General features: G+C 38.7%; 4 protein-coding genes across 8 annotated transcripts in view; 2 read left to right on the top strand and 2 right to left on the bottom strand.

Annotated features, from left to right (window-relative positions):
• Positions 1-5,346, top strand: part of ldlrad4b (low density lipoprotein receptor class A domain containing 4b) — a 42,361-nt gene extending 37,015 nt beyond the window's left edge. For all 3 annotated transcript variants that reach the window (XM_057340219.1, XM_057340218.1, XM_057340220.1), the window contains one exon: positions 514-5,346. In XM_057340219.1, the coding sequence (XP_057196202.1) occupies positions 514-1,062 (549 nt within the window). In that variant the 3' untranslated portion in view covers positions 1,063-5,346. The remainder of the gene's footprint in view (positions 1-513) is intronic.
• A 111-nt stretch (positions 5,347-5,457) lies between these two features.
• fam210ab (family with sequence similarity 210 member Ab) lies at positions 5,458-10,968 on the bottom strand. Its single transcript, XM_057340221.1, has 4 exons — positions 10,863-10,968; positions 8,646-9,087; positions 7,989-8,100; positions 5,458-6,493 (listed from the first exon to the last, which is right to left on the bottom strand). Exons 2-4 carry the CDS (start codon positions 9,059-9,061, stop codon positions 6,173-6,175), a joined length of 849 nt encoding a protein of 282 aa, XP_057196204.1. The 5' UTR covers positions 9,062-9,087; positions 10,863-10,968; the 3' UTR covers positions 5,458-6,172.
• Positions 10,969-14,589: 3,621 nt separating this feature from the next.
• mc5rb (melanocortin 5b receptor) lies at positions 14,590-21,314 on the top strand. 3 transcript variants are annotated; one of them, XM_057340147.1, is made up of 3 exons: positions 14,893-14,939; positions 16,881-17,963; positions 20,234-21,314. In XM_057340147.1, exon 2 carries the CDS (start codon positions 16,955-16,957, stop codon positions 17,936-17,938), a length of 984 nt encoding a protein of 327 aa, XP_057196130.1. In that variant the 5' UTR covers positions 14,893-14,939; positions 16,881-16,954; the 3' UTR covers positions 17,939-17,963; positions 20,234-21,314. The 3 variants fall into 3 exon arrangements, with proteins under 3 accessions (XP_057196129.1, XP_057196130.1, XP_057196127.1); XM_057340146.1 differs by lacking the exons at positions 14,893-14,939; positions 20,234-21,314 and adding an exon at positions 14,590-14,844 and having other exon boundaries at positions 16,881-19,517; XM_057340144.1 differs by lacking the exon at positions 20,234-21,314 and having other exon boundaries at positions 16,881-19,517.
• A 587-nt stretch (positions 21,315-21,901) lies between these two features.
• Positions 21,902-22,898, bottom strand: mc2r (melanocortin 2 receptor). Its single transcript, XM_057340699.1, has one exon. The coding sequence runs from the start codon at positions 22,808-22,810 to the stop codon at positions 21,902-21,904; it is 909 nt and encodes a 302-aa protein (XP_057196682.1). The 5' UTR covers positions 22,811-22,898.
• Positions 22,899-25,605: the final 2,707 nt, after the last annotated feature.

Below are 25,605 nucleotides of genomic sequence, written 5' to 3'. Positions count from 1 at the left end.
AGTAATTCATGACAGAATTTTCATTATTGGGTGAACTAAAAATTACATTTGTTTTATAATTTACCCACTGTTATGTTATTCCATATTTGCATGACTTCCTTCTTCATAACACAAGAAGATATTTTGAAGAAACAACATTGGACCCCATTGACTTCCATTGTATGGACACAAAACCACTGAGACATTTCTCAAAATAAATATTTAAAAATTGTTTACCTCAATGTAGGTTATAATAATGTTTTTTGCCTACAAAATTCCTTGATGAAAATATATTTAGGTTGGAATGAAATTATGAAATGATCTGTGTGAACTTTACACTTTTACCAACTTTATTCAGAAACGCATGGATGAAGGTTCGGTTGTAGGTTAAACATATGAAGTGTTGAGGAAGGAGCTGTCATCGCTGTGCTGTTTTTGGATTAAAGCATTAGCTTATGACTCACGGTATGACATCAGCTCCTCTAAAACGGAGATGAAGTTTTTATTTGATTTTATTCCCTCTCTTCTCTGCAGGTGGTGTACGCTCCTCAGCCTAGGGACCGTTTTACCGCTCCTACTTTCATGCAGCATAATCGCTTCAGACGTTTCCAGCCCACCTACCCGTACCTGCAGCACGAGATCGACCTGCCGCCCACCATCTCGCTGTCGGACGGAGAGGAACCGCCGCCATACCAGGGACCCTGCACGCTGCAGCTGAGAGACCCTGAGCAGCAACTGGAGCTCAACAGAGAGTCCGTACGCGCCCCACCCAACCGGACCATCTTCGACAGCGACCTCATTGACATGCACAGTTCAGGGGGCGGCGGTGGGCCACGCCCTCCCAGTAGCAACTCTGGGATCAGTGCCGCCAATTCCAGTAACCACGGACGCATGGAGGGCCCTCCGCCTGCTTACAGTCAGGTGATCGGACAGCACTCGGGCATAGTACTTTACCTCCACCAGCACAGCAATAACCCGCCTGTCACTTTGCAAACTCTGCCCAGGGGCCCGACAAATCCAAGCAGCCCAGAGAGCACAATAGCACTGAGCATGGACCGACAAAAGGGGGAGGAGTTAGTGTGAATGGGCGGGGCAAGCACACGATTGGCGGACCACTCTTCACCCATACAGAGAAAATGGGTTCTCCGTTTTGACACTCCCATGCACAACAGAGCTTAATAGCAACAAACGCAAAACCATGTTTAAAAAAACAATGTGGAGCTGCGCTTACTAAAACAACGTAGATTTTTTTTCCTTTCAGATCAGCTGTGCAAACATCTGGAGTTTCCCACTTTTGTTGACTTGCGTATCGCCGACAAACCAGAAAAAAATATCTAGCACAAGACAGGCTTTTGTTGTTATTGTTTTTGTTGATTTGATCGTCGTATCCCCTTAAACGCCCCCTCCTGCCCAAGCCACACGTGACACGCTGGCTGTGTGGTTTTTTTGTTGTTTTTAAGACCGAGATCTGTGCAGCATGAACAAAATGGTGTAAATCCAAATCCTAGTGCCAAGTTTATATGGAAGGTGTCATGGGGCGTCGACTGTCTTAAAGACTTGTTATACATTTAAATCAAAACCCTTCTGTGAAATTGCACTATTGTTGGTAATCAGAGGAATATGGGGAAGCGTGGGGGGGTTGCGAGGGGTGACGTACGTGTTTACTGTTTGTACGGTTTGTTTTCATATAGATCTGATCATATGCTTCAGTGCATGCTCTCTATGAGAGAGATGGGATCTTGTCTGTCCTCAGCACAAGAAAAAAAATCTCTGATCCAGCCTAAAATAGCCTTTATCTAAATGAGGCACAGAATACAGAGAGCCCGCTTTAGTCTCATCGACCCTAACCGGTGACACTTTCACAGACTCGAGCTGATCTGAGGTCAGCTGCCTGGAGGCCCAGTTGACATTAAACCTTACAAAAACTCAATTGACTAATAGATTTGTAAAGGTTTGACATGTTATGAGCTGTTATTCTGGGTCTGAAATGAGAAATTCACTGTAGCGGGTTTCAGTATGTTGCTCATCAGCTCTTTTTAGATTTTTCTTAAAACCTTAAAAATAATTTATAAGTATGTTTTATATCTAACATCATTCAAAAGATGGTTCACCCAAAAATGAATATTCTGTCATTTACTCACCCTCAAGTTGTTCCAAACCTGTATAAATGTAGTTCTGCTGAACACAAAGATATTTGGAAGAATGTTTTTAACCAAACAATTCTTGGGCACCACTGACTACTACAGTAGTAAAAACTGCCATAGTAGTCAATGGTGCCCCAGAACTATTTGCTTTTCCAGATTCTTCCATTTTTTGTGTGCGTGTTCAACAGAACAAATACATTTGTACAGGTTTGGAACAATTTGAGGGTGAGCAAATGATGACAAAAGTTTAATTTTAAGTGAACTATCCCTTTAAGTTTTAAGGTTACCATTGGCATGCCTTTTGCACTTTTGTCTGTAAGTAACAACTGAAGAAACAGACACCCATAAAATAATCCAGCATTGTACTGTTGTGAATTTCATTTGATTTTTTTGTCTTAATTCCAAGCTGCCATTTCTAGTACACAGTTCAGTGTGATGAACCCCTTTGCATCCTCCATCATCTGATACCCAATGAAAAGTCATCAGGTTTCAAAATATGGTAGTCAAGGGCTAATGTGTTGAGCATCCATTTTTACCCAGCAATCCTCTGTTGCTTTTAATCTCCCTTTGTCGCCCAGTCAGAATGAACTCTCAACCCTGACACCACCTTTGTTTTTCTGTCCATATGTTGACCCTCTCATTCCCACCCAAACATGCATGCGCCGTACTCTTCTGAGCGGATATCTGCATTCAGTTTAAGCTTGATTACAATCATTTAGGCCCAGATGAATGATGTTGCTCTGACCAAGAGCTCTTGAATCTGGTCCAAAGGTTGAGAGAATCTTGAAGAAACCCCAAAGACTCTTAACAGTTTGTGCACACAAACCCTTTAATAAGGAGACTGAAGACTGAGCCCCTGCTTTTAGTCGCCGCTTAGCCTGTCAAGGACAGATGGACTTGTGGCCATGGTGATTTTTATACTCTTACGTGTGTTTACCTGGGAGTCATGGTCAAACATTTTTCAAAAGCAACACATCCACCGTTATAAGCTACTCTGTACGCAGAATGTTAGAGTCAGCCGATCGAAATGTGGGTTTTTTTGTGTGTGTCTGTGTTAGTTGGCTTTGTTTTTTTCTGCCGTTGGTGGGATTTTGTTTTCATCCGTCATATGGACCCCCGTGATATAAACCAGATTGAACAAATCAAAACTCTACATTAGGATTCATAGAATCTCAACAGCTCAGATAGATTAAAGGGACCGTTCACACAAAAATACAAATTCTGTCATCATTTACCCACCCTCAAGTTCCAAATCTGTATGAATTTATTTGTTCTAACGAATGAAGAGAAAGATAATTGGAAGAATGGTTGTAACCAAACAGTTCTTGGCCACCACTGACTACCATAGTAGGAAAAATTGACAATGGTAGTCAATAGTGCCCCAGAACTGTTTGCTTTCCTACATTCTTCAAAATATCTTCTTTTGCGTTCAACAGAACAAAAAAATGTATAAAGCATTTTTTTCTACTATGGTAGTTAACGGTGGCCAAGAACTGTTTGGTTACAAGCATTCTTCCAAATATCTTTCTCTGTGTTCAGCAGAACGAAGAAGTTAAGAGAATTTTTGGGTGAACTGTTCCTTTAAGAAGCCTAGATTTGCTGGAATGGTGTATGAATGCTCTTGTCAAGCACAGACAACGTAACTTCTTTAAAGGTTAAGTGTACATGGCGCAAAACGAGCACCATGTCCAATTTAAGAGTCCTGTTCCTGTTACGTGTCCCTCTGTCCTCATTCTCTCGCAGAGCTCGACCTTCCATTTATCAGTTTGCTGCTTCCGCTGTTGCTGCTGCTATGCTGCTGCTTCATCCGCTGCACTTTTATGTTTCACCTTTCTATCTGTTCACCATCCCGCGTTAACACTTCCCTTTGTTGTCTGGTTTTCATTCGTCTCCTTGAAAGCGCTTGTTCTCTGCTGTTTTCCGCTGTCCAAGGAGTTTGCATGTTACTCGCAAGCTGAACCGGTGCCTATTTGATCGTGTTGTTTTCGAGCGACGTAGGAACCCACTTGCACTCTAAAAGTTCCCACCTTAGCTGTGCCTCACTTCCAATGGTGCTTTCTTCTTCTGTGTGATGTTTTTTTAAACCTTTTATTTGTAAGGTGCTGTAAATAAAGTCAGTCTGTATGCACATATCCTACCCAATGGGTAGACACCAGAGAAAAAAAGACATTGCTAATAATGTAACAATTTGTAATTGATGAAGATTTTAACACGGTGGCAAGATTTGTAAATGCCTGCGGTTCAAATGTGCTTTTTTTCAGAAAGACGCTTACGAAACTACGGAGTACTTCTTAGATTTTTGAGTAACATCTTGCTACAGTATGAGAGAAACGGATGTTCTGCGACAACCAACAACTATTTAGATGTGCTTTTAACACTGCCCCAACTACATGTGACGCACATTCAACATCCTTGATAGGAAAATCAGTGTAGTTAAGTTACAAGTTAACAAAGTAAATTACAAAACGAATCCACGGATAATAGAAACTTTGACCACCAAACGGTGCCAGACTCCCACTCACGGACAAAAAACACTGAGGGCTTGTGATGAAACGTGTTCATTTTAATCCCAACAGATACATGGTTTTTGTCATGCCACCCTGTTGTGCTTCCTGTCTGCAAAGTTTAATAATGAACCAAATGAGAGATGTAGTTTTAACATTCTTATTTTTGTTATATATTTCAGACATTCTCGTGTATGTGGTGTATAGGAGCAAAAAATGATTTTAATTGCAGATATTTATGTGCCGGTGCTCCACTGTACAGTAGCTTGTATTCGCATGTCTATAGTTATATAATGTACATAGCAACGCCATTTTGACTACAAGCACCTGACTAACAGCAGTTGGTGACATTTTGAGAAATGTACAATGTACTAAGAAGCTTTTAGAGCTACAAAAAAAGCTTTTTTCTTGCACAAACGCGGAGAACTAATAACTGAAATGGTTTAGATGTCATTTACTCTGACGCTTATCATGTGAAAAGCCATTCAGAACTACACGGAGCAACACATCATCACCGACCTTTATTTTATACTGAATATCTCCCTGAGCTTATGTTACTCTGTATGTTCATGTGTGTGCATACTTTTCAATACATGCACATGTACATATTCACACTTTAAAACTGTATTTTGTTTTATTTGAACCATTGTGATGTAACTAATGGGTTTTAAGCCTAAGGTCTGTTACTGCAATGCTGTTTTTCCAGAAAAAATGTAATCGATACGTTGCTCTAAATTACTGTTAGTCAAACTTTTATGCTTGTACTTCTGCTGTTGTCAAACTGCAGTAAAACTAATAAACTAAAATGTACCAGTTCTCAAAGTCTTGCATTTTCAGTACATCATCTTTCTTTTAATGAACATTGGCATTTAAGATTTTAACTTACCCTAATAAAAACTAGCAGTTTCGGCAAAGTTATCATTGATACTGTTTAGATTATACACAATTTTTACACTTTTGGAAAAACACATGGTAAATGTTTTTAATTACTTGCTGTCTGCAGCCCAGATACTCCATAAACGGAGCAATACGGGAATATTGAAAAACAGGAATAGGACCCACACAGACACACAAATTAAAATATTAAATTGGCATTTATATTTATCCCTTGGCTTTTAGGTAGAAATACTTCTTGAAATCTTAAAACGAATACTTCCATACAAACATAGTCCTGATTTTAGGTTGATATGTTGATTCTATTATTGCAGTAGTTCAAGTTTGTTACATCTTATTCATGAAAGTTTTGTGCAAATTGTTAATAAAAACAATCTGTACATTGTTACATTCAGTTCAATGCAAGAATTTACATAAAGTACTTCCATCATTGATTATTTTAATTGACATTTGTTCTGCCTGTGTTTCCTGAACAGGAACCAGTTCTTGTGTGTGAACATATGTAGTAAGTCTTCTATAACTTTAAAGAGCATTCAGAAAACCTCAGTTATTGAGCATGTGAACATTTTGTGAAAACCATTCCACTGTGTTCCCACCACATAAGTGGGATTCTCTTCTAGAAGTTGACAGCATGATTCACAAATCATGCACCTACTCAGCTTTCTTACGGAAAGACATTTTGTCTTTCGTGTCCTGTAGTCTTTCGGAAAATTTGCCTTTCGTTTCAGAGAAGCGCTCTTTGGTCTCCTCCATTCGTTCCGACAGCAGTTCTTTGGTTTCCTCCATTTTCTCCGAAAACCTGTCTTTCGTCTCCTCCATTTTTTCTGTCAGTCTTTCCCTGGTCTCCTCCATTTTGTCGTGCAGATATTCTTTGACAGGCGGGGGGGTGGAGAGGTATCCGTGTTTGCGGAGGTACTGGACGGAGAGAGACGTGCCTCCCAGTGTCACCGTGTATCGGGCAGGTGTAGCGAGCTGTGACCATCAAGACATTTCGATTAAATAATATTCAGATAAACAGAGAATTTAAATATTATTCAATACCTGAAAATGGTATTTAAATAGTTCACCCAAAAATAAAAATTGTTTTGAAATGACGAGGGTGAGTAAACGATGAAAGAAATTTCATTTTTGGGTGAACTATCCCTTTAAAGTAAAGTAGTGGTTCCCAACTGGTGTACTTCAGCTTCAGGACCCAGATTTTATATTAAACAAAACTGTTTACTGTACTAAATTAAATTAATAAAAAATATAACATGCTAATTTGCTATTTATGAATATAACCAGAACTGTATAACAATATACATTATAACAGTTTGATAATTAAAAACAACTTTAGAATTGTTTTGCGTATTTTTACGTTCCATGTTGGCATTAGATTACTATAGTTTAATTCTGCTGTGACAAATGTTTTGCACCAAAATAACTTGTGGCCTTTGCCAATAGCACAAAGATATAGGAACGGTTTTCAGTTCCCTTAGAAATGTGGATAACCCCATTTTTCTACCCTAAATGCAATTACACGGTTACTGCGTTTTATTACCTGCATTTTTAAAAGCACCCAGGGAATCAGAACAAACTCAAATGAATGCAGACCCACCAGTTAAGAACCACAGCTTCAGAGAACAGTTATAATAAGGCTTAATAATAGGTTTAGTTTCACCCGTTGCTGCTAGGGGTGTGACGAGATCTCGTGCACAATTTCCTTACGCAATTGGCATGATGGAGTGCTGGGCTCGAAATTGCGACCATTTTAGTCGCATATGCTCCCTAAATTTAACCTGCGCGACCTCAAAATATATTTTGGAGCATTTGTGAGTGCACATTTTGTTGTGTTTTTATTACTGTACAGAACACGCTAATTTCTACTTTCCCACCGTATTTCTATGTAAACACGTGCTAGACGGACGGGTTTCGATGTTCGCGCGTCTGCAGCACCTCGCCCTAGTGTTTACGGCAGTCTGCGCTGCCAGCAGCACTTTGGGAGCGCACGGCTGAACAGCAGTTGAGCTGACTGTACAAGGCAAACCTCTTCAGAAACGGATCATCTGTCTCTTACATATGTGCAATGTAAGCATAAAACATGAGGGTTCAGTCAGTGCAGGAAGGAGGATTGACAGTGTGATATGCTAACACGAAGTTGTTAAGAAAACAAAGCATAAATTCTGTGCAATTACTGCCTGTCATTTGAGTTTGTGACCAAACATTTTGCAGTGTTCACATATAGTATAATACAGGGTTATATAATTCATTAAAATAGAAGTTTAATGTGTTTCATAAAGTACAAGTTGATTTTATAATGCCTACATTTTTTTGCATTTTGTGTTGAGGTGAATAAAACACTATTTTCCCCTATATATTTCATCACTGAGGATTTCTTTAAAAAAAGTCTAAAACTCTCGTCTCGTTCTCTTGAACCCAGTCTCGTGTCTCATCACACCCCTAGCTGCTGCAGTTGATGTTTGTATACCTTATACATTGCGTAGGCTGTGAGTACATAGCCACCCTGGGAATCTCGCAAAATTCCCACCAGCCAATCCGATAAACCAATAAACTCCAGAAACGGAACCACATTCACTCCTCTGTGGAGAACATACGCAGAACATCACATTCATTCATCTTTACAATTATTGTGAGCACAAAGTATAGTTTTATAACGGCAGTTGATTTCCAAATGACATCACTAAAGCTTTTGTGACCTGCTGAAGATCAGACAGACTATATCTGGTAAAACTCAAACTCCCTGCCAGTCTCAAAGCAGTGCACTTAATCCGCTCTGACAAATGCACTTCCATTTAGTTTATTTAATTCTAAAGTCTTAACCTGTTATGTACCAACACTTACATTTAAAAGGAGAAAGGAGCCGTACTTGTAGCAAACCAAAACAGTAAATCTCCATTAATTCTCCACTGAAGTACGCACTATGGGCTTCAAGGGTCCGAGGTTATACAAAGTTTTGCTGGCTGATAATGTGCATTTCTCGCATAAATTGCCCAGATGCAAATAATGGAGAAAGTCTAAAAATGTACCACTAGAGAAATGTCGAAAGCTAAGTGGATTAAAACATTGCATTGGCACCTGTTCTTTTGCATTGTCAAAGGTTTGCAGACCACCGATGGTCACTTACTTCATAGCAGCATAATAGAAGCTCCCGAACCATACTGTGGACGTGACGATATGCACGGGCACCATCACTTTACCATACTGTTTGAACGTCTTCTTAAATCTCTGAAACAGCCCAATGGATTTGTCTTGCAGAGGATCGATATCACCCTTATTCTGAAGGGCAGCCTCCACAGATCGGCTCGGATCAGCCTTATAAAGACCCTCAGTCCCTGCGAGACTCTGCGGAGGGTTTAATGGCGTTTCTTCCTCCTCGGACGTTTTGCAGGCTTCTTTCACCCTGACGGCATTAGTGCAGCTGAAAAAGCGCGAGGCCCGGAGGGTTGCAGGAAAGTCTCGTGCCGCCCGGGCGTGCCCCAGGTACACAGAACGCAGCAGGAACACCTGCCCCAGCGTGACTGGAGACCACATCCGCTGCATCACTCCCCCCGCCTACAGAGCGCCGCCTACAGAACCAGGATGAGTTAAACATGTCGTGAGGCTTATTAATGTAAGTGTTAAAGAACAGTTCCACCCAAACTATAAACATTTGGTTAAAGGGGTCATATGACAGGGCTAAAACGAATATTATCATTTGTTTTAAATGTAATGTAATGTGTATACACGATTTAAGGTTCAAAAACGCTGTATTTCCCACATACCGTGCATGTTTGTATCGTCTCTTTGTCCCGCCTCTCTGAAACGCACAGATTTTTTACAAAGCTCATCGCTCTGAAAAGCGAGGTGTGCTATGATTGGCCAGTTAACCAGTGCGTAGTGATTGGTCGAATACTGCAAGCGTGTGAGGGAAATGTAACGCCTCTTACCATATTTGGAACATCAGGTTCCAAAGCAGTTGTACTGACAGGTACGCCCACCTTACTTGCGTATACATTTGGGCGGTCTTAGTCAAATCATATCACGAACTGACGCAGATTTGTGGGGGTGTGGTTACACGAGGCGTTTCAGGCAGGTCTGGGTGAGCATTCGCTTTTAGATAGAATGCATCTTTTGTTCCCACACTTTAATATTTTCAATTTTACGTGTCTAATACATGCATGAGCAACTTATAACACACCAAAGACACAGAAAAACACGTGTTCGCACCATATGACCCCTTTAATGATCTACAAAATATAAACAGTTTTTTTTATATTACGTATTTTACTGAATTTATGATTCTCATGATATTAAAACCCCCTTTTTGGATGCATGTGGGAACTTCTTAAGTTAATGGTATCCGTCAGGCATATCCTATACTTGAATCACTTAACTAATCAAGGTTGATATAGGATATAGAAAGTAATAAGTAATAAGTAACTAAATACTTTTTGGAGAGAGTAATTTGTACAGTAATCTAATTACACTATTGAATATGTAATTAATAATTAATTACTTTTTGAGAGTAACTTACTCAACACTGCTTATAAGTATGGTGAACAGTAACAGAATGAGTTGGCGTGTCCAAAGGTTGGCATGCAGTGTGCCATCAAATAAACAATATAATGGCAACAGGTAAGAACTATTTTAAAGCAAAAAAATAAAACATCATTTTGATATAGATTTTGGTATAAAACCTCAAAGCATGTTTTATAGCATTGTTTTAACACAAAACAATTTACATCACTATTAGTTTAGCACTAGTAATGATGACTCGACAGTCACACAGTGTGAGCTTGATAAACAAATGCTAATGGTCAGGTTAGACAAGGGTCATGGCACTTTGTCAATTTCCAGACTGATCAATTTAAAGACACAGTAACGTTACTTTAATTCCAGAGAGCTTTATTTAAACACTCGTGGCTGTGTCTCTCACCCTAGTGGAAGGTCTATATAACAGCATTTTGGGCTTAATATTTTCATTTTGGTCATAATATTTTGGACATTTTAGGCTCAATCGTACACGCTGTCAAGACTTTCCAAAAGAAACCTTGAAGTGGTCACATTCTCAAAATGCCAGGAAAATAAGCAACAGTTTAGTACTACCAACATCGTTAAAACATCATATAAACGCTGTATTTTAGCTTTCTACCGCTGACATTGGGGGGTTTTGGAGGTCGGATCGTTGTTTGCCAAACAAGAACTACTTTCTGTCTGTCCAAGTTAACAGGGCCCCGATTTAAACTTCAGCCAACTGGCATTGCTTTGCCCCGTGCTACAGCACACACAGCTAAACGATATACTTTTAAAGCCGTTTTAGCCGAAGTAGAAGAGTATGTGAAAAAAGAGAAGGAACACTTACATTCACCTGTGGAAGGTCTGTTCTGGGTTTAAGGAGAGTCCTCGCAGTGCTACATGTCTCACCCCACTCATGTCATGTACACGCACGTTCTCCACACACATCCACATGGACCTCTGCTGCGCGGGGCATCTTGGGAAGTGTAGTCATTTGAGTCTATGCACTCTATGAAGCTCGGGATGTCGACGGCTGTCCATAAATCTCTTATTATTCCTTAAAATATATATTATGTTATATGTTGGCATGAGTATCATAATTACATTATTTAGGACTTGAAGGTATTTAAATTCTGTTTTATTTAAATAGCTGCGAGCGCTTTCAATTTCGCATTAGTTCAAAGGAGTGGCGTCAAGATTCGCTTCACAATAGAAATACACGGTGGCATAAAAACAATAGAAAAGACATAAGCTTCATAAAAAATATTTGAGTACAAAAACATTACAGAAATGAGAAAAACAGTACAAAAGCATTACCAACTTAAAGGCACATATTCATAAATATATTTGTTTATTTGCCATTGTCTCCTATATCGGCAAATCAATAACAACAAAACGCATTTATTATTTACTGTTATTTTGCTAAACTTAATTCATTAAAGTAATAAACTGTAGTTACATTTTTACTCCACTAGATGGAGGTGAAATAGCGGAAACGTATTTATAGTTATTTTATTTAATACATATTATTCATTAACAGGTCCAGGATTAAAGAACATAAGGTTGTATTTGTTTGATTTAAAATAATGAATTATTGTATAAAAATAAATACATTTCAAATGGTTTGTCAGTCATTATTACTCCTGTCATTTACCAATAACAGAACTATTTTATGTGACCAGCATTGTTGTTTTAAATCACCTTAATTATTTTTGCATTGTAGCAATAATATAGAACACTGTTTTATGTATGAAGTTTAAGGGGACACTTGAAGTAATTACATTTGAGTTGTCAGGGAAGGCTTATGTGGAACAAAGCTGACATGGCGCCTTAATTAAAACAGCGTTCCTCAGTTATTGTGGTCATCCAGCACTAAGCTAAATGCTTAGACTCATTAGTGGATTTATTAGTGACTCTTCTTGTTCACTGCTCTCTCTCTCTCTCTCTCTCTCTCTCTCACGCACGCACGCACGCACGCACGCACCCACACACACACACACACACACACACACAGACTTTGGTTGACTATCCCCGTGGGGACAGTCCATAGGCGTAATGTTTTTTATACTGTACAAACTGTATATTCTATCCCCTATCCCTAAACCTAAAGATCATAGAACACTTTTTGCATTTTTAGATTTGTAAAAAATATTGTTCTGTACAATTTATAAGCTTTTTTGCCTGTGGGGACCTCAATTTTGGTCCCCACGGTGACACGAGTCCCCATGTGTTGGTGTGTATTCAGGTTTAGGTCCCCACCGGGATATACAAACATGAACACACACACGCACATTTTTGCTAGACATTGCTAAAGCCTAATAGGAGCCATCACAGATATGCCTCCCATTAGCTTTTATGGCACCATCTCCATTTTCTTTTCTTTTTTACGTTGTTCTGCAACCAAGACGATTAGAAATTCTTCTGATGGAAGACTTGTCAATTGTGTTAGTTAATATGCTAGACAGTGGCCCCAGAGTCAGATAACAAAATGTAAAAAAATAAAAGTAAAACTAGATGAGAAGTGAAACATTGCCATTTCAAAAGTGTCACTATTTACTTGGGGCCAATGCCTAGGAAATGACATCACATGACCAATATGGCCCACATTGTGAAATGATATAAGCAGATTAAAACATTCGTATGTGGATAATGAGCAGAAAAGCTGGGAATCTGTCATGAACTGGATCAAAATGGTCACAATCCACATCAGGGATGGATTACTGACCGTGCCAACGGGGCCAGTGCCCAGGGGCCCTTGACTACCATGAACCCGAGGGGGCCCCGGGCTTCAAGGTTGCGCCATCCAGTTTGGTACAGAAAACCCCAAAACAATGAAAACAAATGATTATTTATCTTTAATATATGGGTCCCATAGCCTATACAAGGTCTCTTAGACAAACTTTATTCATGTGATGCATTACATACATGAATATTTGACAGTTAATTAAGGACGTGCTTCTCATATGCCTTAACTTACCTCATTGTTGATTTTGCATTGTGTAACTAATATTAGACTTGTAAAGAGAAAACAATATATAATAAAAAAATATTAGAAAATGATATTCCTATAACTTGATTCTGTAACCCTTGTAGTACAGATTATTTTTAGCGTATAGTGCAGGCATTTGATTTATGATCATCTTAACTTTCACTTTCTATAACTGTGAATGCGCAGCTAAGGGAAAGAACAGGAACAATAGTGGAAGGGGGACCCTTGGAGGTAAATGGCCCCGGGGCCCTTTGAAGTCATAATCCGTTCCTGATCCACATCCTTCTCATTTAATCACAGAAATTATCACATGAATGAATAGCATACGACTCATCTAAAGTCCAAAGCACACTCTTAAAATAAAAGCTCTTAAATGGCTCTGATTGGCTTGTTTTGTTCCATGAACAAAGAAAAAAAAGAAATCAGAAAAACTGATTTATGCTTCAGACTACTGATGTGGGTGGCAGAGTGATGCGTTTGTAGATGCGGGCCATCAGTGACAGGTTAATGACTTTTACTAAACTGTAACTGCACAAATTTGTATTTCAACTATCACGCATCTGACAGGAAACTAATTACTGGTGTCTATTTTGTGCTTCATTACCCTTACAGATTTTTATTCTCTCTATTATCTCTAACAGATGCTTGCACTACATATCATTTTTGAGTGTGTTATATGGTGAAAAGGTTCATGTCATCTGTAGGCGTGAAATTGAAAGTGGTGATGTGCACCAGTGGGGTTGCTGTTCTAAAACTGCCTAATGTGTCATCCCTATACGTGAGTAAAAGCAAGAACAACACACTTACTTTCTCTGGCTTTTGGGTTTATTCAATTCAATTCAAAACAAGTTTGCAGGTTTACAGAAAATCTAGGATGAAGTCAGCAAAATTGGGACACTTATTGGTAAACTCTGAATTAAATACAAATAATATAATCTACCTACACTTTTACTGTTTTAAACAAATGCTAAAGGTCTCTTGTAGCTCCAACTGTAGTTTTTAAAGAAAAATGTTTTTTTTAAGAGAAATGAAATAGATTAACGATAAGAACCATTTTTATGATAAGAACACGTTTTTATGTGGGACACAACAAATGTGGGATACGATATGCCTAATATAAGACACATAAACAGGGTATGTTATTTACATGTTATTTACATAAACCGAATGAAAAAAAAATGGTTACATCACATGCAAACAAAAATGGTTAGGCTACCTGTTTTTCTTCACACTCCGACTGTGGATAGAGGGCGTTTCGCTTCCTTCTGCTTCCACTCAATTCTATAGGTAGCCTACCTTTCCCTGTTGTGCGTCTCCAAAAGCGCAGCTGAACTCTAATAATGTTTTGGAAATCTGATGTGGTCGAAGGAACTCATGTGTTCCCTAAGCTGCCATTCGCTGATCACACAATGCCATCAAAAACAATTGCGCTCCGTTGTTTGTTTAAAAGTGCCAACCTTTCTTAACACCCCGTATGCAGGTAAAATCTTTCGATCTGATGCAAAACAAAGTGATTATGCATTTGTCAATTCCTAGGGATGCTCAGGCGTCAACAGAAAGTTTATTGACAGTAGTCTGCTGATCCTACATAAACATTGAAGTATTTGGTGAGTATTGACATGACAACGGACTGATTTATCCCTTCGATCAGGATTATAGACAATGGTATCAGCATCAATGTGTTAGCACGGGGGTGGAGCGCGCGCACGCACGCTGTGCTATATGAGAGCGCGGTGGGAGATTCTACAGCAGAGAGAGCTCTATGTATTGGATTAGAAACTAGAACTACCTTCAACTTCTCTATACACTCGACGAAACATTTCCAGTGATGCATGCAACAGTATGTAATATATTGATTGATTTCACTGTTGTTAATGTGTTCTCAATTCTTTTCAGTAGCCTATCAGTAATCATTCTTCTTCTTCTTCCAAGGAGGTATCATAACTATTTTTATTATTATTATGCTATTATATCCATTATTTTATATTTCTATTTTATGTTATACCATACATTTATTATTGTTATTACTATTAATATTATTTTTATTCTTTGTTATTCAGCTTCATTCTTGATCGAAGAGAATTATTGTTATGTCCTATCATACTTTTCTTACCTTTGCAACAGTTAATGGTTAAAATTTAAAGCCAATGAACAAACAAATACAGCTGCATAGGTGTGTTTGTTACATTCAAATTTTGTGTAAATCATTTGAAACTGCAGATTTTATATACATTTATTCCTGATGTGTGACATTTGAGCTGCACACCTGCCACAATCTGTGAGATCATCAGAAAATCATTGCAGGTTGTTATAACTAGATCCTTGTAAAAACTGTATCTACCATGGGGCTAACTTTTTATAAATCTAAAGTTGTTGTTTAAGCATTGGGAGTTGGGCTTGTGTTAGCATTATCCAATATAGAAATTGAGGAACTCCTGGGAATATTGATGACCTTGTCGCAGGGCTTGTGAGTAGGGTTGGGAATCGGAATCGAAAGACTACACTGTAAAACTTTGCTGTAATTTCGCAGCAGGTTTGCCACTAACTTACTGTAGATTTAATGTACAATTAAATAATTAAGCATAAACTTACCTAGTTTATATATTTTTCTTTGATAAAACAAGAATAAATATATTGGGTCACTTTTCTTGATATGTAAATGTATCGTAATTTAAGAAGTTTTAAATATTTTTACAGAAAAAAAACAAGAGAAAAATGCTTAGGAAGAATGTCATTTTTTGCAGTGTTGCTGTGCTAATGCCAGTCTTTTCTTGCTCATTTTGAATCTCAAAAGTCAAAGTGTTTTAATTTTGATTAAAGTAATTGAAAACAGTACTAATTGGAAAGTATATTAAGTAGTAATTACATCTACAGTAAGTTACTGGCAAACCTGCTGCAAAAACTATACAGCAAAGTTTTACAGTGTAGGAAAAGTACAGAATTACTAAGCTTTTATAATATTAATAATATTAAGAATTCTTAGACCCTGAGAATCCCTGGGAGTGACGTAAGAGAAAAATTACGAATGAACGAAACATCTTGAAATAAAACAAAAGAGAGCAAAATACGATTACAAAAGTAGTCTTCATAAGCAGTGTATGTACAGCAATAATCTGACATTAAATCAATCTGAACGGATTTATTGCGATCACTATGTTTTTGTGAAACAGTTGTGACTAGCTATTTAGTTACTCTCACAGGCGTAATTTGCGGGTGGGACATGTCCATCTCTGTGTATTGTTTAGGGGCCATTAACATCTAAAACTCGTAGAAAACGCAGGATGCGCCGCTTTCTCACCATCTCCCGTAACTCACCCTACCAGTGATTGAAGTCAAAGTGCGGTTTAAGCGCCCCGCCCCCCAGCTGAACTGGAAGTTTTGATTGGTTTTGCCCCAAAATAAGACCTGTCAGTTATTGTCTGAAGTGCAGGGCTCAGTAGTTTGAAAAGTGCATGTCAAACGCAAGCTCGCCCTGTTTCTCCGTTGTACTTTTTACTTTTAGTGAAAAATAAATGTAACGAAGTTGAATACTTTGTTTTTATTCTACTCAAGTAAAAGTAAAAGTACCACAATTTAATTATACTTAAGAAAGTATAAAAAAAATAGAAATATTTACTCAAGTACTGTAACGAAAGTATTTGTAATTAGTTACTTTCCACCACTGCACACAAACATAACATAAAATCCAGGCCTGGTTCTCTCTCGTCCTTCACTGCTGTCGCTCCTCCTTTTATGATTCTGGAGCTCCTCCGTGAGAGATGCGAGACCGGTGCAACGCACAGCTGTGCGAATATATATAATATATATATATTCAAACCCTGGTCTTGTCTCAGCTATGTCATACATGTTCTCTCAACAATTATTTTTGTTTTCCAGAAGAGCTACATGGATACAACATCATGCAACTAGCAACATCCTGAACCCATTTTCCCTCGACACCACACAAGGACATGAACCTCTCAGAGTGGCCCACGCTTTCCCCAAACTCTTCTTTGAGATACACGAACCACAGCGAAGAGTCCAGCAGGTACAGGCCGAGTGCATCGGCATGTGAGCAGGTGCACATTGCACCTGAGGTGTTCCTCACGCTGGGCCTCATCAGCCTGCTCGAGAACATCCTGGTCATTCTCGCTGTCGTGAAGAACAAGAACCTCCACTCGCCCATGTACTTCTTCGTCTGTAGCCTGGCTGTGGCCGACATGCTGGTGAGCGTTTCTAACGCATGGGAGACTGTAGTGATCCACCTGCTGGCTAACAGAAGTTTGGTTATTGAAGATCACTTCATCCGTCAGATGGATAATGTGTTTGACTCGCTCATCTGCATCTCCGTGGTGGCATCTATGTGGGGCCTGTTAGCGATCGCCGTGGATCGCTACGTGACCATCTTCTACGCTCTCCGGTACCATAACATCATGACCGTACGTCGAGCGGGGATTATCATCAGCAGCATCTGGGTGTTTTCCACGGGCTGTGGAATCATCTTCATAATCTACTCTGACACAAAGCCTGTGGTGGTGTGCCTGGTGGCCATGTTCTTCGCCATGCTGCTCCTGATGGCTTCCCTCTACAGCCACATGTTCCTTCTGGCGCGCTCGCACGTCAAACGCATGGCAGCGTTGCCGGGATACAGCGCCAACGTCAGGCAGAGAGCAAGCATGAAGGGTGCCGTCACCCTCACCATACTGCTGGGCATCTTCATCGTGTGCTGGGCTCCGTTCTTTCTCCACCTAATCCTCATGATCTCCTGCCCAAAGAACGTTTACTGTGTCTGCTTCATGTCACACTTCAACATGTATCTGATACTCATCATGTGCAACTCTGTGATCGACCCGCTGATCTATGCATTTCGGAGCCAGGAGATGAGAAAGACCTTTAAAGAGATCATTTTGTGTGATGGACTGCGTGGTTTCTGCAGCCTGCTCAGCAAATATTGAACAAGGTTCTTGGAAAAACCTGACGGTATGGACTGATGGATGAGTGTGTGTGTTTGGATGGATCGGTGTTGCACATGAGGTGGGTGTGGGTTAAAGTCCCAGTGAAACGCCTTAGAACACGCAGCATTATTTGATGTGTGAACCTAATCTTAACTGAAAAATGCAGAGAGCGCGAGACATATCGAGTGCCCCCGCCCCCTTTTAAAATAACTAATAGCGTTTCATTTATGGCACAGTCAGCCTAGCAAAGCTGCATTTAACAGCATGATAGCCACAGTGGTGTAAAAGTCTATTGAAAAGAATAGGAAGATGAGTGATACCAGTGATGTGTCATTTGAAGCTTGTTATTTTTCGTTGGTGAGTGACACTGGCGTTTGTCTTCTCTTTTACTCATCAAAACTGCGGGATTGATTTGATTCTAAAGCAGATTTGATTGGACGAGAACTTTGACCAGAGGCGTGATGTCATGGAATTTCTAGATTTTTTTGAGTGCCCGTGCCAGACTGTCAGTTTTGAACGCTTTTATCTTCTAAATGGGAATTTTGTCAGCGCGTAGGAGCATATCAGTTTATTGACGTCCTTAAGGCTAACTTATTTTTAGTAAAAGGAAAAAACTTTCATATTGATTTCACTGGGGCTTTAAAGCGACAACAAGCAACTTTTGCTCACTGTTGCCCCACGTGGCTGATAAGCGGAATTGTCTGTATGCAGTGTCGTAAAAACTGTCGCAAAGATTTCCCGCTGGCAGCTCAATACACGTGAGTTCGTTTACTAAGTCCGATGGACCCGGCGGACCCAGATACGCTATGAAAACAGCGCATAGCATGTATATATATATATAACGACAACATTAGCCTACTCAACGACTGAACTGTTCAACATTTACGTGGTTTACTTGTCTGAACTAAAGAATCTGCTGCTTTTTACCACAACACGTTTATTGTGGTTTTTTTAGTCTTCATTTACAAGCTAGCTATCGACACCGGCAACCATATATTATCTCTCAGCTACCTTACGGTTATAAAGTGTGAACCGGTGGTGCGCCAATGACACAGACTAATAACAAATACGTTCAAAAGTACAGGACAGTAACAAAAAATGTACAAATAACACTTACAAATCCAGGAGCAGGACCGCTAGGTCTCCATCCGTTTTGCAACCCGTTGCCTCTTGCTGCTCGCGCCACTGAGTGTAAGCCCATCCGATATTGATTTGTGACCGGCCTCGTGTCCGATCACTCTCTCGCTTTCTTTTCTTTGCTTCCTCCGACAAAACCCTCTTTGGTTTTTTGGCTGGCTCTGCCATGGTGATGTTTTGGTTCGTTTCGTCTTACTGTTAGCTCTGCTGTTGGCTAACTTCTCCCAGGCTACGAGTAAAACGTGACATATGCCGTAAAGCAGTGGATAGGCGGGCTTGTACCGGCCCGAACACCAAAGTTACAAGTGCAATTTCAGCCGATAGGAGGCTGCTCAGGTAGCAACGGCAGTAAAATTCGTCCAGTTAAAAGTTGACCTACCACTAAAATAATTTTAGAGACATTATTTTAAGGTCAAAAAGTTGCTCGTTGTCGCTTTAAGTGGTTGCCACATGCTTGAGCCTTTTGTTTTATACCATATTGTAATATTGGGATGTAGATGTTATGGTGTGTTGTTAAATATTTAATTGGTTTGGATGTATGTGGTGTAGTGTATACAGTATATATAATACAGTATATACTATAATAGAAATTAGACCATCTGCAGCTGTGATTTTTCATAAGTCATTACAGTCATAAGTTTACATATGCCTTGCATAATCTGAAAAATGTTGATAATTTAATAGGAGAAATGATCAATATTAAAGTAAATTTGTTTTTATTAAAGGGATACTTCAGCCAAAAAACAAAATTTCCCCATGTTTTACTCACCCTCAAGGCATACTAACTGAAAATGACTTTCTTCTTGAAGAATAATGTAGTCGGAGTTATAATACCACGTATCATTTTTCTTCCAAGCGGTAGAATGGGAGTGAAGGGGGGGGGATTTTTTGAAGCTCCAAATAGTGCATCCATCGATCAAAGAACTGCTTGACACAGCTCCGTGAAATTTTGTTTCTTGACTGAAGAATCCCTTCAAGTACTACGATGAACAAGCTATTTCACATAACAGACAGTTTAAATACAGTATAGTCCACACAATAAAAACAGAATTTGAAAAATAACCCAGTTCAAAAGTTTTTATATATAGGTTAAACTTGATCATTAATGCGTGAATGTTACCTGGATTGTCAGTGTGACAATTGCTTTTGTTTTTGCAGCATCTCCTCCGGCCTGCCTATTTTCCCAACAGTGTGCTTATAATGTTGAGATGTTTCTCAAGGAAAAGAAACTCACACAAGTATTACCGAAGATAAAAAATATTCTCAGATGCTGAAGAACGCAACATGATACTATAAGAGCCAGGCATATGTATAGCTGTATTTTTTTAGTTATTATTACTTAATTAAAACGACCCAACTGCAGTTTATTGATATTAACTGGAATGCACAATCAATGCATTATATTCAAATGAACTCTTCATAAACGTTGTTGTGGACACAAATGTCAGAAATGCATAACCATATGCAGGCATTGATCAAAAGCTTATATAGTCTATAACAATGTAAACATAATAAATGCAAGAAAATGGTTTACACTAAAACTTAACTACATTATTTCTGGAATGTACAGAAAAGTTTTGCAATACTTGTACCTCTATAAATACATCCATTCATTTTCCAAACACCCTCATCCTCCGGGGCGCTGGAGCATAAACATAATCTATAGATATACAGCCGTGGAAAGAGACCATTTCAGAGACCATTTTTAGTTTTTCTGTATTTACTATATAGCTATGTGTTTAGGTAAATATACCATTTTTGTTTCATTCTGTGAACTACTAACAATATTTCTCCCAAATTTCAAATAAAGATATTGCTTTGATTTGCATTTATTTGCAGAAAATGAAAACTGGAGACAGGTCAAAACACAAGAAAAGATGCTCTGTATATTTTCAGACCTCAAATACCGCAAGGAATACAACTGTAGGCCTACATGTATTTAGGAAAAGGTCAAGAAAACATATTTTTTATGGAATATCTTCGATTTGATCAGTTTTGCATGTGTCTTGCTGTCAGTCTTTCACGTTGCTGTTGGATGACTTTATGTCACCCCTGAGGTTTGATTTTGTTAAAATTCAACAGACACTGGACTGGAATGGCCACAATACATAGAAACGCTGATTGAATGAAATTTTGGAATGGTCTCTTAATATTTTCTGCATCTAAGTTAAACTCTTCATAGTACAATTTGATAGTAATACAGTAAATGACAGAAACCTAAGTGTAAAGGTTGTTGTCTTATGTCATTTTTTTGTCACAGAATTTTTTGTTGTGTCATTGTGCACTATTAAAAAAAGTTATTTGTCAGATTAAAAATTCTCTAAAGTAACTGCTTTTATTCACATCAGAATATTTATTATGATACATATAACAACATGATTTAATCTGAATATCAATGAAGGTAATTTAAATAACAACGGCATGCCCAGTGCAGTGTTAGAAATTACGTGCAAAAATACAATAAAACGCTCTGTATTAAAAAGTCCAAGTCTATTTTGTATAGTTCTAGATATTGTCCTTTCGTTGCAGAAGTAAAAATTGCTGGTGAGTCTTTACAATGTTCATGCAGTTGCACTTATTTATGAATATTTAAACTGATTTCTAGGCAATGATATATGTTTAATGATTTTTCAAAATGCTGTATTGTAAAAAATAATTTGTATTTAAATGAATGCTAAATGACTTTATGAATATTTCTGTTTTAAATAAATGTTGTTGTGATCTTTGAATATGTGTGAATTGTGTCTGTTCTATATGAAAATGTAACAGTCCAAAACTTTTATCCAGCAATCTGAAACCCTTACCGTCCAGACACGTGCCTCTCTCTCAGATACACTTTTTACAAATCCTCGAACCCAAACACAAGAACATTCTCTTAAAGGTGTTGCACAGCTCGGCGCTCCGGAAGGCATAGATAGCTGGATCTATAACTGCATGGCTCACCAGTAGCACAACGTGTAGCTGAAAGAGAGAGCGGTAACATTCACAGTACGGGTTCTCTGGGCAAATCATAATTATCAGCAAATGAAGGGTGAACGGGGCCCAGCAGGCCACAAACACCCCAATCAAAATTGTGAGCGTCAGCGCCCCCCTCATGCCGCTCCTCCTATGGCGCGCTGTGGCACTGGGCATAGATGCGATCCTGTTGGCATGGTGACGTGCTAGCAGGAACATATGCACGTAGAGCAGGAGGATGAGGAGCAGAGCGGTGAAGAAAAGCATGACGAAGAAGATCATGACCGTGGCCTCCTGAAAGAAGCCGATCATGAGCACACCGCAGGTGCCACACATCACCCATATAGTAGACAGAATGACCACCACGCGACGCATGGTCATGAGTGTGTGATACCTCAGCGCGTGGAATATGGTGATGTATCGATCCACGGCTATGGCAAGGATGCTGAAAATAGAACCGAGGAAGCACATGCACAGAAGGGAGTCCATGGTGTCATCTATCTTTCGCTCGAAAATGCCACGAGAGTTTAGCCGCCCAGCGTCGGTAAACAACAACATGATGTTCTCAAGGGATTTGGAGAAGCCAGAGATGGTGTTGAATAGAGCCAAGTTGCAGATGAAGCAGTACATGGGAGAGTGAAGGTTCTTGTTTTTGATTACAGCCACAATCACTAAGAAGTTTTCACTTAGGCTGGCAACAGCAATGACCATAAAAACCTCATTGGGCACTTGAACCTCAGCACAGTCTGTATGGTTTGTAGATTTGGTGCTGGAGTTCATGATCAGTCGATCAGTGTTTAGAAACCAACCACATGGAGATGACGTTGGATTTTGGTCTTCATCAGATGAAGATTCGATAAGAAATGACCTGTAGGACACAAAGAATTTTTGCTTTTATGAAGATACACGGGAGTCGTCTGAACATTCTTAGTTAGTTATATACATGGATGAAACTGTTAATAAGCACATTTATGTAGAGAATTTGACCATTTTTCCATTTATTATATAAGATATTATACAGAAAAATAAAACCTCAATCATATTTGGACACTCAAGCCAAACTTAAAAATGTCAATACAATGGAAGAAAAATATTACACGGTGTCGCATTTTAGTTAACAAGGATGCCACTAGTTTACAGATGCCATTTGCCTTTGTTTTCTGATGGCGGCACCACTGCATGCATCTACAGGGATTTCGTTTTCAAGATGTTTTAAATGTACATTTCCTTTAACAGAAAAAAAACATGCCATATGGCCTATTTATCAATCAAAGCATTCGATGGAAATAATATAGGAACAATAAGAACAGCATGTTATAATTTGTGACCCTGTTGTAAAACTCAGACATCAGTCTCATCATCTTATTTTGAGATTATGAACATCAAAGTTTGATTTCAACCATTCATTTCACTATGATTTCAATCTTTGTCATGGCATCACTCAATTCTAAAGATATCAAGATTACATTTTGCACTGAATGTTCTGTGCTTATAAAACCAGTGATGATTTTATGTAGAAAATCATAAATAAAGAAAATTGCCTTTAACTTTTCACAAGCGTGGGTCACATTTCCTTCCTTCAACAAGAAGCTACTCACTGTGGTCTGTGAGCTTTTTTTCTGTTTAAGTATAAATAGAGAAATCTTATCCTGACTGAACCATTTAAGACCTTTAGCAGAAAAAATCAGTGAAGACATTAAAGCAGCAAGTGATGATGTAACCAGGCAAAATCAATCCATAGCAGCTTTGTATTATATAATGGATACAGAATATCTAAAGCCATGATAGAGGAGAAAGAAAAACACTGGATTATACGCTAGAGGAGAAAATGAATTGATAAGAGAGATGAAAGAACACTGAAGCATAAGGCACCCTCAGTCATAACAATGTGCTTCATATGAATCTATGATGCTATGACCTGAGGAACATCACATGTTCCTCTTGGATCAAATACATTCTAGCTTTTATATACCATTTATGTTTATGTTTTTATGTCACATCTTTCTGCTATTAACAGTGTTTTACTTGAATGTAATTCGAGTAATTGTTCTGTACTTCACTGCAGATCTTAAATATTCTCATTAAAAATGAAAAAAAGACCCGTTACCTAAGCCTTTACACCTGTCAAAACATGACAGACTACAACATTTCATGCTGAGGATCAATTAAGAAACATCAAACACAAAGGTTTGTGTAATCCGTAATTCGTCTTTGTATTTTCCCCATTAATCTGCTCTACAGTTTTTAGTTGTGTAGGTGCAAAGGCAGCCATAATTAAAACTTGAAAAGGCCAGTCTTAAAAGAACAGAGCCAGCGATTAAAAGCTTCTGCGTTGACAAGAACTCCAACATTCCTGCCAATTAAACGTGTATTGATCTGTATCAAGACTAATACCCATGCCCAGTTTTGGACAGTTTAAGACCCAGACGGATTTAAAGAAACCGCATTGTTCAGAATGGATTAACCCGGTCTCCAATGATTCAATATTCCTCAAATTCACTTACCGTTTCTCTTATCAAACACAACCACAAAGTTACAACCGGTGAATATTCAGAACAGCAGTGTTCCTCTGTTTCAGCCGGAATGTAAGACCCGGAAAGCTGTTATGCCAATTAATAATAGACGTCGGGCTATAATAGCATGTGGACATGCCTGTATATTTGTGTATCCTTGATTGCTCAAGGCTGTGTGAACCGTTTGTGTTTGTGTTCCTTTTTTTCAAAAACAAACAAAGGCCACAGAAGGCCATCCTAACTCTCCCCTACAGATTGCATTTGTGTGGGAAGGGGGTCTTGCTTTTATCAAAAGTAAGGCGAAGTGGCAGATGGTTTGACCTTGGTCTTATTAAAGAGCATTGCGAAAGTCTTTTTGATTGTACGTTCCTCGTCTTTCTAAAATATTCAAGGTAGACATAGATTCAATGTTTCAGCTTCAACACCTATAATTAACATCTCAGGGAAAAGCCCTTCTGTCAACTATAGCTTGTACAAAATGTTGCTTCCTGCACCTAAAGCCTTTACTAACACTACAATATTCAAATTTTTGAGTTTCCTCAACTTTGAAAACTTTCAGCCACATAATTATAATTAGACCTAGCCTATTGTAAAACACGATGGAAACTGAAGCGTGGGATATGATGTAGCCTATTCAACAGCAATTTTTCAAAAGAAACAATAAACGAGCAGGTAGATTGAGGCGATGCACTACATCTACAAATGATGTAACTAATAGCTGAAAAGGATGCTATTATGGCATGTCACAACTAAGGATGCCACAATACAGTACATGCATTGACAAGAATCGTGATATTTTTAAAAACATGATTTTTAGTTCAATATTGCAACACTGCACATGAGAGAAAACACCAAATAAAAAAAATTAATGATGGACTTCACTGATAGCATTTTTTATTGATTAGAAAAATCAGTTGATTGTTATTGTGAAATCTTTTTCCCACCATAAGTGTAGTAAAAACATTCTTACTAGTGAAAATCCTACATTGTGACGGCCCTAAATGTTGATCATAATTTAGACATCATGACAGAACAATATGTAAGTCTCCTGTATTTTTATTT

This window comes from Triplophysa rosa, linkage group LG8 (genome assembly GCF_024868665.1).
Source record: "Triplophysa rosa linkage group LG8, Trosa_1v2, whole genome shotgun sequence".
Classification (NCBI taxonomy): Eukaryota; Metazoa; Chordata; class Actinopteri; order Cypriniformes; family Nemacheilidae; genus Triplophysa; species Triplophysa rosa.
The sequence above is the reverse complement of the archived record's forward strand: the minus strand, read 5'-3'. Positions and strand labels throughout refer to the sequence as shown.